The 15,244-nt window shown below is 45.2% G+C and overlaps 1 protein-coding gene across 2 annotated transcripts in view; it reads right to left on the bottom strand.

Moving 5' to 3' along the window:
- Positions 1–15,244, bottom strand: part of DNAH3 (dynein axonemal heavy chain 3) — a 207,683-nt gene that overhangs the window by 101,406 nt on the left and 91,033 nt on the right. For both annotated transcript variants that reach the window (XM_050772636.1, XM_050772637.1), the window contains exons 26-32: positions 14,626–14,736; positions 11,470–11,584; positions 8,320–8,518; positions 6,572–6,680; positions 6,231–6,344; positions 4,634–4,810; positions 2,471–2,562 (exon numbers count right to left, since the gene is read on the bottom strand). In XM_050772636.1, the coding sequence (XP_050628593.1) occupies positions 2,471–2,562; positions 4,634–4,810; positions 6,231–6,344; positions 6,572–6,680; positions 8,320–8,518; positions 11,470–11,584; positions 14,626–14,736 (917 nt within the window). The remainder of the gene's footprint in view (positions 1–2,470; positions 2,563–4,633; positions 4,811–6,230; positions 6,345–6,571; positions 6,681–8,319; positions 8,519–11,469; positions 11,585–14,625; positions 14,737–15,244) is intronic.

Raw genomic sequence — 15,244 nt, 5'->3', positions numbered from 1 at the left:
GACAGAGTAAGACTCTGTCTTTACAAAAATAAAAATTACATTAAAATAAATTGTATGGTGAGGCTGGTGTCGAATTCCTGACCCCAAGTGATCTGCTCACCTCAGCCTCCCAAAGCGAAGGGATTACAGGTGTGAGCCACCATGCCCGGAAGAAATTGTATGTTTTATACCTCTGTATGTATATATAAATGTATGCACACACATATACACACACACAAGTTAGGGAAGAACATATCAAACTATCAGGGATATTAACTCCTGGAGAGTGGAACTATGGGTTACCGAGGGGAAACTCACTTTTTTCATTTCTGTCGCATTATAATTTTTTCAATGTCCATTTTACTTTTTAAATTTAAGAAGGTCAGTACAAATTGTAATACACTCAGCCCACAACACACAGATGCTTACGTGCACTGCATACTTACGCACACACTGCAGTGCACATAAGTGTACATGTGTTGTGTACCGAGTATATTAAATTTTGAATTGGGTTTCTTATTCTTCCTGGATACACGGATGGACCACATTTCCCAGCCTGCCGTGCAGTCAGGGGAGGCCACATGCTACTGAGTTCCAGCCAGTGCAATGTGAATGATAGTGACTGACATATGTCAATGGCAGGGCAGGCCCACGAAAACCTCCTCCGCGACAGCCTCTGTGCCATTCATGGGCTGTAGCCATGAACTATAAGCAACCTGGGTAACCATGGTAACTATAAGTAACCATGAACTGTAAGTAACCATCCCTTGGGGGAGAAATGCCCTTGATCACAAGCACCCACTTTGGATTTTCAGACAAGATCGGCTGCGTTTAGTGTGGTATGGCCGTAGACTCATTTGGGATTTTCAGCGAGTGAAAAATAAACTTTGCTATGCTAAGCCATTGAGATTCAGGGGTCAGTATTACCCTAACTAATATACTTATGCACTTTTCTCTCAAAGAGATCCTCTTTACAAAACTGATTTCGTTTAAAAACAAAGACTTTGTGTTGTTCACCAGCACCCAGCACAGGGCTGGGCATAAGGTTGCTGGCTCAATTAAGGTTTGCTAATTAAATAAATAAATGAATTGAGTGAGCAAATCAATGCATTCCTGGTTACTATAGAAAACAATGAGTTAGGCCGGGCGTGGTGGCTCAAGCCTGTAATCCCAGTACTTTGGGAGGCCGAGACGGGCGGATCACAAGGTCAGGAGATCGAGACCATCCTGGCTAACCCGGTGAAACCCCGTCTCTATTAAAAAATACAAAAAACTAGCCGGGTGAGGTGGCGGGTGCCTGTAGTCCCAGCTACTCAGGAGGCTGAGGCAGGAGAATGGCATAAACCTGGGAGGCGGAGCTTGCAGTGAGCTGAGATCCGGTCACTGCACTCCAGCCTGAGCGACAGAGCGAGACTCCGTCTAAAAAAAAAAATAAAGAAAGAAAGAAAACAAATGAGTTAAATGTCATATGACTGAGGCAGCCTCTTGGCCTAGGAAGGGTGATATCATTCTATTGAGAATTTCTGCAGCCCCTTGGATTATAAACAAAGACACCCAGGCCATAAAGACATTCATTGTAACAGAAAGTCAACTGACGTGATAAAATTTAGAATGAGAGCAATACAAGCCATTTTGCAATGATTATTCATAACTCTTGGTACATGTATTACATGTATGTGTGTACACACACACACACACACGAAGACACCGATCTGCGTATAAGTGTGTGTCTTGGAAACTGGACAATACTTGAATGAGAGACAACCTAGTTAATTGGAGGCAATAAACGTTATATTAATAATTTTTCCTCTTCAATTCTGGAATAATTGCATATGTTTTATAGTGTTGCTTTTTTTTTTTTTTTTTTTTTTTTTTTGAGGCAGGGTCTCACTCTGTCACCCAGGCTGGAGTGCACTGGTGAGATCTCAGCTCACTGCAGCCTCTGCCTCCACGGGTCAAGCGATTCTCCTGCCTCAGCCTCCCGAGTAGCTGGGATTACAGGTGCGTGCCACCAAGTCCGGCTAATTTTTGAATTTTTTGGTAGAGACGGGGTTTCCCCATGTTGGCCAGGATAGTCTCAAACTCTTGGCCTTAAGTGATCCCCTGCCTTGGCCTGCCAAAGTGCTGAGATTACAGATGTGAGCCACGGTACCTGGGCTTGTTTGTTGCCTTAAGCCATTGAGTAATGTGGGTATGGATGTGTCAGAGTGAGGCGTGGGGAAGATATAAGTAGCTACTTTCTCTAATAGAACTCAGGTGTATGTAAAGAGAGAGCGGGGCCCTGCCCTAGGAATCTGGGCCATTTCCCCATCAGAAATGGGGCAAGACCAAGGCCAGGGCTATGTGCTCTCAGACCATCCAGTAAGCTGAAGCAAGTTTCTCAAGCTTCTCTCTTTTATCCCAATGGGCAAACCACCTTGAATCTGCCACACACACAAAAAGCCACTATTTAAAGCCCTTTAGAATGCACTGGAAAACCCATGAAACACACCTTCTGGAGTCCAGAAACCCCATGGAGTAGAGGGAGATTTCTCCAATGAGGGCGTAATCTGGCACCATCATGGCCACTGTCCGGAACAAGGCCTGGAAAAGAAACAATGAATCAGACTCGGAACATGTGCAGTGAATACTGAGGGAAGGCACATCCACAGAAGCAAAGGGAAGTAGCACGGTCCTTCAGGCCACTCCAGTGACAATCAAGGCAAGCAGGACTGGGGGACAAGTAAGTGCAGATGGACCATCCTCAGTTGGCCAATGCATGGCTCAGCCGACCTCCCTACTGGCCCTGTGCAGGTACATGTCATTACTTACCTTCGGTCCCTCAGTGGTTCTGTGGAAGGCCCTAGGTGCTGGTACACCTCATTCTCCTATGCCAAATGAGGACACCTCATAGCATCACTCAACTGTTGGAGCTTCCCAGTGTTCAACATGGACATCAGAAGTCATTTAGGAATGCAGAACCAATAGGTATCAGAAGAAGTCAGACAGATCTTTTCTAAGACAGAGTCTCTGTCGCCCAGGCTGGAGTGCAGTGGCACGATCTTGGCTCACTGCAACCTCCACCTCCCGGGTTCAAGCAATTCTCGTGCCTTAGCCTCCCAAACACCCGGGGATTACAGGTGCCCAACACCAGGCCCAGCTAATTTTTTTATTTCTAGTAGAGATGGGGTTTCATCATGTTGGCCAGGCTGATCTTGAACTCCTGACCTCAGATGATCCAACCGCCTCAGCCTCCCAAAGTGTTGGGATTAAGGCGTGAGTCACCGTGCCCAGCCAGACAGACCTTGATTTGAGTTCCTGTTTTGCTCCGGACTAGCATGGGCAAGTTATACAACCCTTGTAGATCTCAGTTCTTTCATCTCAAAACAGACTAACTTTACTCTCTTCATAGAGTTATCATGAGAATAAATGATAGAATGCAAGTGAAGTGCTTACAAGAGTATGTGGCACATAGTAAGTGTTCAATATACACCAGCTATTGCATTATTACCTTGGATCTTAGAGGAGAAGTAACTTGCCTGAGTCACCCAGTTAGTTAGAGCTAATGCCAGGGCTAGAATCCAGGCTTCCTGATACCATGCCCGGGTGCTTTCTACTATACCACGGCATCGTGAAAGCTGCTTGTGATGAGCTAATATGGCTGTTGGCTGGGATGGGTGCAGGGGGTGCTTACAACTACTGGGCAGTAAAAAATGAGAAATGTGGCTGGGACTGGTGGCTCACACCTGTAATCCCAGTACTTTGGGAGGCCAAGGCAGGTGAATCGCCTGAGGTCAGGAGTTTGAGACCAGCCTGGCCAACATGGTGAAAACCTGTCTCTACTAAAAATATGAAAATTAGCAGGGTGTGGTGGCGCATGCCTGTAGTCCCAGCTACTCAGGAAGCTGAGGCAGGAGAATCGCTTGAACCCGGGAGGCAGAGGTTGTGGTGAGCCAAGATCTTGCCACTGTACTCCAGCCTGGGGGACAGAATGAGACTCCATCTCAAAAAAAAAAAAAAAAAAAGAGAGAGAGAGAAATGTGGATCCAAATTCTATCTTGGCCTTCACTGGCGTATGTTGACCTAGAGGGGAGGAGCCACTTGAAGCATCACCCTGACTATTTTCTCTTCTCAGAGAGAAGTGGTCCATCTGAATAAGATTCCAGGGCTCCAATCAGAATGCATTAGTAGCAGGGGATAGATCATGTCCTAAAGTCAGTAGATATGGGTATGGCTGGGTCTCTCTTACCACTTCCATCCAAGGGGACGGGGGAATAAATTTACCCCCAGGTAGGTACCTCTAGAGGTTTCTCTTTCTTTTTCTTTTTTTTTTTGAGGTGGAGTTTCACTCTTGCCTCCCAGGCTGGAGTGCAATGGCACTGTCTCCAGTCACTGCAGCCTCCACCTCCCACGTTCAAGCGATTCTTCTGCCTCAGCCTCCTGAATAGCTGAGTGGGATTACAGGCGCTGGCCACCATGTCTGGCTAATTTTTGTATTTTTAGTAGAGATAGGGTTTCACCACGTTGGCCAGGCTGGTCTCGAACTCTTGACCTCAGGTGATCTGCCTGCCTCAGCCTCCCAAAGTGCTGGGATTACAGGCATGAGTCACAGTGCCCGGCCCAGAGGTTTCTATTCTAAACAGCATACCCTACGTGTATATCTGCTGGCATTTACCTTGAGGTTGTCAGGCAGTTCAGCCCTGCCAGCATAGCCGGGGTTCATGGTGATGAACACAGCGCACGTTGGGTTCAGAGAGAGCTCAGTGCCTTCAAAGATGAACATCTTTAGCTTCCGAATGATGGCTTGTTGGATGCTGAGGATCTGCTGAGCGACCACAGACAGCACTTCCACCTGGGGTGAGAATGCCCGGCTGATAGGAGCTCCTGCTTCTGTCTGACAACCACCCTACTCTACCAGAGTCCTCCCACATAGCAAAGAAAGAACCCAATCACCCGGAAACCAACCACACCTGCACATTCAAAATTAGGAGCATGTGCACTCCAGCCTGGGCAACAGCGTGAGACTCCGTCTCAAAAAAAAAAAAAAAAAAAAAAAAAAAAAAAAAAATTAGGAGCATGATTTGGGGTTTTGGTAAAAAAAAAGAACATAGGTTTGCGCGTGTGTGCATGTGCGTTAATAGTTTCCATAGTATTTTCTCTTTGTTTCAACACCTGGCATAGTACTTGACATACAGTAGGTATTCTGTGTTTATCGATTCATATTGGTTCAAAGATCAGAGATTTTTATATTTCCTGATCTTCATTCATCATCCAAACAGAATTATATACTCTTTTGTGATACGTCTTTTGTACTTCTACTATAGACTTTTATCATGTTGGTATTTGTTTCATTAAATTTTTATTTCCCTTTACTAGATTGTAACAGTCTAGATAGCAAGACCCCCCCTTTTTTTTTTTTTCTGAGACAGAGTTTCACTTCCAAGTTGGTATGCAATGGTGAGATCTCGGCTCACTGCAACCTCCACCTCCTGGGTTCAAGCCATTCTCCTGCTTCAGCCTCCTGAGTAGCTGGGATTACAGGCACTCACCACCACATCCAGCTGATTTTTATATTTTTAGTAGAGACAGGGTTTCACCATGCTGGCCAAGCTGGACTTGAACTCCTGACCTCAGGTGATCCACCCGCCTTGGCCTCCCAAAGTGCTGGGATAACAGGTGTGAGCCACCACGCCCAGCCAAGACCATCTTTTTTTTTGAGAGACAAAGTCTCACTCTCACCCAGGCTGGAATGCAGTGGCTGCATCAAAGCTCACTTCAGCCTCGAACTCCTGAGCTCAAGCAATCCTCCTGCCTCAGCCTCCTGAACAGCTGAGGCTATTTTATTTTTGTAGAGACAGGGTCTCAACTGTGTTGCCCAGACTGGTCTCAGACTCCTGGGCTCAAGTGATCCTCCCACCTTGGCCTCCCAAAGTGTTGGGATTACAGGTGTGAGCCTCTGTGCCTTGCTATACAACCATTTCATGCTCATCTTTGCAGCATGAACTTATGCGGAATATCTGATGTATAGTAGTTGCTCAATAGTTTGAAATGGGCAAGTGAATGAATTAATATGATGGAGAAATGGGGATATGTGTATAAAACATGCATCTGTCTCCTTGAGACTCCTTCTGTTTAATTCACTGAGTACCTGCTTTGGAGGTTCTCATGTCTGCCATCCAAGAGACATAAGGCCCTGTTATTAAGGGGTGCAGAGCCAAGAAAAAGGCCCCTCCACACACAGCTTCTTTGTTTTGCAGCCTAGAGGCAGTTACCTCGATCCTGTTGAATTCATCAAAGCACGCCCAAGCTCCAGCCTGTGCCAGCCCCTTGAAGAACTTCCCCATAGCTTTGTAATCCAAACCATCGGAGCAGTTGAAGACCACACACTAGAAAGAGGGAGGATGTGGGTATCATTCAGGGTGGATTGCATCCCATCTGAATAACCCTGCACCATTCAACAGCAGTGGGCTCCTCTCTCCTTGCTCTGCTTGAAGGAGCTGGGGTCCACGCTGCCTGTTAATGCTAAACTATCTTAAACTTCATGCTTACTTCCCAGAATAGGGGTGCAGAGAGGGCCTGGAAGGGAGGGAGGGGATAGATGGCATTTCCTTACCTGCTTAGCCAAGGCTTTGGCCAAATCTTTGGTGGTTTCTGTCTTGCCAGTCCCAGCTGGACCCTCTGGAGCACCCCCAAGGTTCAGCTTCAAAGCTCCCATCAGTGTCCTATGGGAAGAAAATAGGACTTCAGTGCTTGAGGTTTAAGACCCAGGAAAGAAACTGGCTTTTTATTTATTTTGACTCATACAAATATTTAGGTTAGTGCTAAAGTGACTGCAGTTTTTGCCATTGAAAGTAATGCTAAAAGCTGCAATGACTTTTGCACCAACCAAATCGTTAAAAATTTTCCCGATTATATGAGCAATACAACATCACTGTAAAAATTTCTATTTTACTTGGCATTGTAACCTCAGAGCCCAGCACATGAGTAGCACCCATAAATATGTGTTTGAATGAATAAATGAATATATGTATATATAAAATAAAAGTGAAAATACTCATAAACTCCACATTCCAAAGATCACCAGTGCTAATGGAATGGTGAAAATAAATATATTTATCCAACTAGATTATGAATTCTTTTTTTCTTTTGAGACAAGTTCTCACTCTGTCGGCCAGGCTGGAGTGCAGAGGCATGGTCACAGTTCACTGCAGCCTTGGCCTCCTGGACCCAAGTGATCCTCCCATCTCAGCCTCCCAAGTAGCTGGGACTTATAAGCACACATCACCACACCTGGTTAATTTTCATATTTTTTGTAGAGATGGGATTTTGCCATGTTGCCCAGGTGGGTTGGTCTCAAGTTTCTGGGATCAAGTGATCCACCCACGTTGGCCTCCCAAAGTGCTGAGATTACAGCTGTGAGCCACCATGCCCAGCTAGACTATGAACTCTTAAGTTCAGGAATCATATTTGATTGCATTTCATAACCTTGGTAAATTAATACAGTTCCTGGCATGTAATAGGTGCCAGATATATGTTAGAAATGAATGGTGTAATAACTGTGGTTCCATGGCCTTTGGTATGAGTCTCTATGTTTTCATTTAGCACTCTATCTTGTAATCATTTGAATATGTCTCTCCCGACCCCCCAGTTAGATTTAGGGTTTCTTGAGGTCATGCATGGTACACAGGAAACTTCAAAAAATGGTTGTTGAACAATGAGTGGAATAAATACATGAATGAAGAGCAAAAATCATGACCATAAAAAAACAAGTGGTTGAGGATTTTGAAGGGAGAAAACATTCCCAAGCATTATTTTTGCAATCTAAAAAACTCCCACTATAAGGAAATATATAAAAGCAAAGAACATCTAAACATCACAAAACCGACAAGTTCACAAAATCCCGATCTCAAAGGCTGAGTTCCACAGAAAATGTCAGAGCACTTTGCTGAGCACAGAATGGCCAGATATTTTCATGAGACTGGCTGGCAGAGCATAGAGACCCCTTGGCTGCGTTCTTGACCTCACTTCTTGTCTATCTTATGGCCATAGGATCTCCAGGTACCATCTTGATTCCTGCCATTGGAGAGCCCTCTACGTCAAGTCCTGTGCCATGTTCATGGACGTGCACCAATATTCCACTTGTTGGTTCAAACATATTGATTTGCACTAGAACTATTACTGGGTTCTCATTTCTAGCCTGAAGACCTACTTTGCATGCCTATCTTTGGGACTATGGAGAATCTAACAATCTGAAGTGTGAAGGGTAAAGGTAACCCAAGACATCCCTAACTTTCCTCCCCAGAGTCTTCTTCCCCTGGAGTTCTCCATTCACCCGTCAGATCTAGGAGCTCCAGAGTGTACCTGTAGCAGCGGTCTGTGAGGGGTGTGATCACCAGCCGAGGGGAGTTTCCCAGGTACTCATAGCCATACAAGGCTTCTGTGGTGATAATCTGCACCTGTACATCCTGGGCCACCCAGTAGTAGCGCAACTGTGAGATCCACTGGAAATCATTCAGATCAGAGACCCTGTCCTCAATTAACTTGGCCACCACGTCGCGGGCTGTTGGGACACAGATGCAGAAACACACACACAGAGCCATCAGAACTCTCCATCTTCGTAAGCTCCTCAGTTAGAAGTGGATGTTATCAAGGTCCCCCATTCTCCAAACAATTTTATTTTATTTATTTATTTTTTGAGATGGAGCCTTGCTCTGTCCCTCATTCTGGAGTGCAACGGCGTCATCTCAGCTCATTGCAACCTCCGCCTCCTGGGTTCAAGCGATTCTCCTGCCTCAGCCTCCCAAATAGCTGGGATTATAGGTGCACGCCACCACACCTGGCTAATTTTTTGTATTTTTAGTAGAGATGGGGTTTCAGCATGTTGGCCAGGCTGGTCTCCAACTTCTGACCTCAAGTGATCCGCCCACCTCGGCCTCCCAAAGTGCTGAGATTACAGGCGTGAGCCACCGCGCCCGGCCCAGACAATTTTAGATTTCTCAAGCCTCCTTGCCCACCCCCACCCTGCAGCCAGCAATATCTGTTAGAAGCTGGTATTTGCTTTCTCCCAAAACCAGGCAGAGAATCTGCTTCACTGTCTTCTCTCAGACAGTACAGCAGAGGTATTAAAGGTGCGTGCTCTGAAATCAGACTGCCTGGGTTCAAATTCTGGTTCCACCACAACCTAGCTGTGTGACTTTGGGTAAGTTCCTCGACCTCTCTGTTCTTCAGTTGTGTAATCTGTAAAATAGGGATCATATAGTACCTACATTATAGGGTTATCATGAGGATTAAATGAATATATATGCACATACGTACATGCCTACATCTAGACACAATAGAGAGAGAGCTGTTCTTGGCGTATGAAAATGTTATACAGGTATTAGATACTGTTATCATCCCCAAATTCTTGGAAGTCTGAGCCAGAGGGCTTTGCAATGCATACTGACTCCAAATGCCATCCTATTTCCAATATAACCCTTTTGGTCCTGTTTCAGGCCCCTAGGATATCCTAGGAGAATGCAATCAGCATAGCCTTATATAGCAGGGGAAGGAAGCCCGAGAATCCATGGTTAGATATATCCTTTCCATCTGGAGGCCTGAGAAACCAGCTGGAAGATATACATTTCTAGCTTTTCTCTTTTCTCTCATGGGACTGTAAGCCCTGATTTAATTTTATCCAAGTGACAGGGGCCTTGAAGTTGAAGAGTGGATCTAGGCTGATGAGAATCATTCATTATGTTTTTGGTAACTCAGGTGGAGAGCTATGGAGATCTCAGAGCTAGTACAGCAGACTCAAAAGATTCAGAACCTGGGGCTTAGAGAGGTGACTAACTTGCTAAGAGGCACACAGCTATAATAGCAAGCAACAGAAGCGCCTGTGTCTGTCTGCTTCCAAGCCTAAGGGACTTTTCAAAGGGTTGGTTCCATTGAACCTTTCCTGCCTCTCTGTGACAGTCTTCTTTATTACAGTAAAATCCAAAACCCTGCAGGGAAGAGTCCTTGAAGAAGATTATATCCACAGCTTTTTCTTCCTTCCCAAGGAATTTAATTCTCCTCCTGGCTCTTGGGGAAATATACAGGGGAACCACCTGATACCTTCTCCCAAGGAAGAGGGTATAGGGCAGGAGTATGGTATGCCTGAGGGATCCAAGAGGAAAGTGAATTTCAAGGGATTGAGTTGGGGATGCCTTCACCATGCAGTGTGTGTATGTGCACTTGCATGTGTGTGTGAGTGTATATGTGTGTGGGTACATGCGTGTGTGCATACATGCATGCTTGTGTTTGTGAACCCAACCACACTCAGGTACCCTGGGCAGTAATAACCACATCTGCACCAATTATTCCTAACAGCTGAGTATGTAGCTGTATGAAGAGCACATTTTCCCTTCTCTCTCCTTGATGTTATGCTGGTCTACCTAATGAAATCAGATTGAAGTGAGCATTAACCTGAGGGGAATGAGATGCCATGAAATGCCAGTAGGAAGCTGGGTGTGTGAGCAAGAGGCTCTGTTCCCAAGCAACCAGCCTGGTCCAGCCCTAGTTTCCTTGGTGATGGAGAGAGGGTGTGGGGGTGGTTTGTTTTATATAAAGACACCAGTTTTTCCTCCTCCTCCTCCTCCTCTTCCTCCTCCTCTTTTTTTTAAAGGAGGAGCTGGAAGGCATCCTCTCTCACCACCCACTGCTTGCAACATTGCCCATTTCCAGTCCCTTAGGCTTGGAAGCAGACAGACACAGGCGCTTCTCTTGCTTACTATTATAGCTGTGTGCCTCTCAGCAAGTTAGTTACCCCTCTAAGCCCCAGGTTCTGAATCTGTGAAATGTCTATGAAAATGAGATAATGAGGCCGGGCACAGTGGCTCAAGCCTGTAATCCCAGCACTTTGGGAGGCCGAGACGGGTGGATCACGAGGTCAGGAGATCGAGACCATCCTGGCTAACACGGTGAAACCCCGTCTCTACTAAGAAATACAAAAAACTAGCCGGGCGAGGTGGCGGGCGCCTGTAGTCCCAGCTACTTGGGAGGCTGAGGCCGGAGAATGGCATGAACCCGGGAGGCGGAGCTTGCAGTGAGCTGAGATCCGGCCACTGCACTCCAGCCTGGGCTACAGAGTGAGACTCCGTCTCAAAAAAAAAGAAAATGAGATAATGTATGTCAACCACTTAGCACAAAGCCTGGCACCTAGCAAGGATGCAAAAATATTAGCTACAGTTAGCCAAGGAAAGGATTCCACATTAGCGAAGCTCAGAAATGACTTTGGCCATCATTGTCTCAGTACAGGCCCTGCTTGGAGGGCTCCTGGAAATCAGTTTGGGGGTGGGAGAGGAAACACAGGTGGAGAGCCCTTCGGCGTTGGCTTCTCTCCTTCCTCCTCCATCTTACTCTCAGTTGGAGAAAGCTCTCCCTAATGAGGAAGGAAACCCTGAATTATTCCATCCAGGAGAACTGAGATGAGCAAGACTAGACTGCTTCTCCTGGACAGTCAGTAATGATAGGGGAAGCCCACTGGCTTACCGTGGACATCGATGACCGTGAGGGCCCCGAGCGTGAGTCGAGCTCCACTGCTCAGCTTCCCTCGCACCAGCTGGACAATCTGTGCAATCTGATCATTGCTCTTTTTCAGAAAATTCTGGCAGGGGCAGAGGAGGGGACAACTGGTTACATTTGACTCTCCTCTGGTAATCCCTGTGTCAAGAAATGGTACCATGGACCACCGGATGGCTCAAGCCAGACTCCTGGGTGTCATCCCTCAAGTCTACCTTTTCCTTACCCCAGTCCTTAATCTCTGAATGAATTCCTAATGCATTGTGCTGAAAGAGGCAAGATTTGGAAGGTTTCATACTCCATAGTTTTATTTTTATACTATTGTGGAAAAGGCAAAATTACAGGAGTGAGCAGAAAATACCTTGGTAGTTACTGGAGACTTGGAGTAGAGAATGCAACTGACTACAAAGGGCCTGAGGACATTTTTTTGGATGGTGTGGAACTGTCCTATATACTGATTGTGATGGTGCCTACACAAATGCATGTGTTTATCAAAACTGAGAACCATATGCTAAAAAAGGTGAATTTCACTGTATATACCGTAAATCAGAATTAACCTCCCAAATTGGAAACTTTTTCACATTAAAGAGACAAAGGAGCTATAAAAACAAAATGTAACATCCTGGACTAGATTGCATCCTGGACCGGGGGAAAAAAAAAAAAAAAAAAGATAGTAGGGCAATTGGCTAATTTTATTTATTTATTTATTTATTTGAGACAGAGCCTGACTCAGCCTCCCAAATAGCTGGGATTACAGTTGTGCACAACCACACCCAGCTAATCTTTGTATTTTTAGTAGAGATGGGGTTTCGCCACGTTGGCCAGGCTGGTCTCGAACTCCTGACTCAAGTGATTCACCCACCTTGTCCTCCCAAAGTGCTGGGATTACAGACATGAGCCACCACGCCCGGCCTGTCATTTCTTTTTCAAGATGACAAAATTTAAAATAGCCAATTTAGAAAGGTTTATAGAGAATAAAATCGTTATCAATGTTGATTTCCTGATTTGGATAACTGTACAATGGTTGTCTAAGATGTTAATATATGAGGAATCTGGATGAAAGATATATGAAAATTCTTTGTATTATATTTTCAGCATTATTTGTAAGTTTCACGTTATTTCAAATTAAAGAGGAGAAAAATAAAAGAAAAAGAAAACTTAAAAAGGAAAAAAAGTAAGACCACCCTAGGTTCAAACCCTGCCTTTCCTACTTTCTAGCTATGTGGCTCTGGGCAAATGATTTTAAGCTTCCAAGTCTTAGTCTCCTGGTGTGTCAAATGCAGATTTTTTTTTTTTTTTTTTTTTGAGATGGGGTCTTGGTCTGTCACCTAGGCAGGAGTGCACAGGCACAAACATGGCTCACTGAAACCTTGACCTCCTGAGCTCAAGCAATCCTCCCACCTCAGCCGCCTGAGTAGCTGGGACCACAGGCACACCCCATCACTCCTGGCTAACTATTTGTAGAGAGGGGGTCTCACTATGTTGCCCGGGCTGGTCTTGAACTACTGGTCTCAAGCAATCCTCCTGCCTTGGCCTCCCAAACTATTGGGATTACAGGCATGAGCCACCATATCCTGCCCTAAATCTAGATGATCATAGCTGCCTCTTCAAGCTGTGTTGAGGATTAAATGAGGTAGTGTATGTGCTGTTGGGGCTTCTCCCCACATCTCTCCTAAACACAGCTATTCCACAGCTATTCTAGACCAAAGTGTCTTCCTGCTGGCATACACCATGCTTTTCATCTTCAGGCTTTTGCATACTCCAGGTCTTCTCTCTGGAACACTCTCCCTCCTATTTTCTGCTCAGCTAATCCCTACTTATATTTCAGGTGTCCTCCTAGACACCACTTTTCTGGGAAATCTTCCCTAATCCTAACTTCCCTCCCCTCACTCTCTTACTCTTTCCTTCCTTCCTATTTTCCTCCTTTCCTTCCTTCCTTTTTCCTCCCTCCCTTCCTCCTTCCCTCCCTCCCTCCCTTCCCTCCCTTCCTTCCCTCCCTTCCCTTTCCTTCCTTCCTTCCTTCCTTCCTTCCTTCCTTCCTTCCATCCCTCCCTCCCTCCCTTCTTCCTTCCTTCCTTCCTTAAACCCTCCCTCCCTCCCTGCCTCCCTCCCTTCCCATACTTACTAGATGTCTGTTCTTTCCTTATCACAGTTCTATACAAGAGCCTTTTTCTCTCCCCCACTAGACTATAAATCCTTGAGGACAGGGACTATGTCTGTCTCATTCACATCTAATTACCTTTGTTAGCAGCAGTACCAGCACAGAGCAGATGCCAAACCAATATTTGTTAAATGAATAATAAATGGTTGGAGGGAGGGAGGGGTGATTATTCTGTGTCAACACCTGCTTCCTTTAGGGCCTTGGTATATGATGGGAAACATTCTCCCTATCTATGGGTGGGAAAACTGGGGCACATGAATCCGCCTCCATCACAAAAAGTCAGAGATACTGTCACAAAAGTCAGAGGATTTTAGAGTTTCTAAACTTGGAAAAGATGTACGTGAAAGCAGTTTGCATGTGTACAGTGCAATATGTCTATTAGGATTTATCAATATGGAATCTGTATAAGTTTAAACAGTGGCCAAATTTTATGTTCTAATTTCAGTTTATACAGCAAAATATAGGAAATTAAAACATATTCTAATACACAGCCAATCCTCTAAGAGCAGTAAAGGAGATCTGGTGAGATATTCATGGGGAATGAGACCATGGAAGAAAGGCTGAATATGAAGTTTTCATTCATCCATTTAACAAATATTTGGTAAAGCATGGTGGCTCCCAGCACTTCAGTGGCCCCTTGGCTTAGGAAGAATACAGGAGGTCTCCCTTGGTGGAAATTCTGCCAGGTTGGCCCCTAGAAGCCCAGGGTACAAGACTTAGAATCCTGTAGTCCAGAATTTCTGTCTGGGAAGGACTAGGAGAGGTCTCATACCATAGAATTGCAGGACAGCTCGAATCCCAAATTCTCCATCCCACTGTCCTCATGGGAACCCTGATGTCTGTGATGCTATGAGCCCAAATGATTTTTGTTTAGACAACAAAACATGGCTACTCTAATTATACATCATTCAAATCCTAATTGATGCTTGGATCTCTTCTGTAAGCTTCGCAGCAAGCTCACCTACCGGTAAGGTATTTTCCACCAGGGCTTGGGACACCTCCTGGGTCCAAAAGATGGAGGAGACACAGATAACCACCTGCCCAGGCCACTGTAAGACCCAGTGATTTCGAGCGACCTGGAAAAGTGCAGTGGGCATGTTGTAGGATCAGTTCACGTGTGGTTTAAACTGAGTTTACAAAAACATGCCCCAACCACCTCATCCCCGCAACAAAAACAAAATCTTCCCCCACGCTCAGATGCTACAAGGCTTGACATCTCTGGGATTACCGATTTATGTCTTCCTTTCTGAGTTTTATGAAAAAGAAAAAAAAAAAAAAAAAAAACCTCCAGTCATCTCATCAACTTTGCATTGTTTCCATGCTCCCATTCATCAAATTTTTCCATAGTTATAATCAAGGTGATGTTCAGAGAATTCTCATAACTACTGTTTTTTAATGGCTACCTAATATTGCAGTGCTGAGTCACAACTGTCTGAGCTGTTTCCCCATCCTACAATTTTTTCCCTCAAGCTACAGATCAGGAGCGGGCAAACTATGTATATAAATTTTTTCATAAATAAAGTTGTATTGAAATACAGCCGCAGCATAAAAAAGAATGAGTTCATGTCCTTTGCAGGGACATGG

Source organism: Macaca thibetana, chromosome 20, assembly GCF_024542745.1.
Source record: "Macaca thibetana thibetana isolate TM-01 chromosome 20, ASM2454274v1, whole genome shotgun sequence".
NCBI lineage: Eukaryota > Metazoa > Chordata > Mammalia > Primates > Cercopithecidae > Macaca > Macaca thibetana.
Note: the sequence above shows the minus strand (reverse complement) of the source record. Positions and strands in the feature narration are given on the sequence as shown.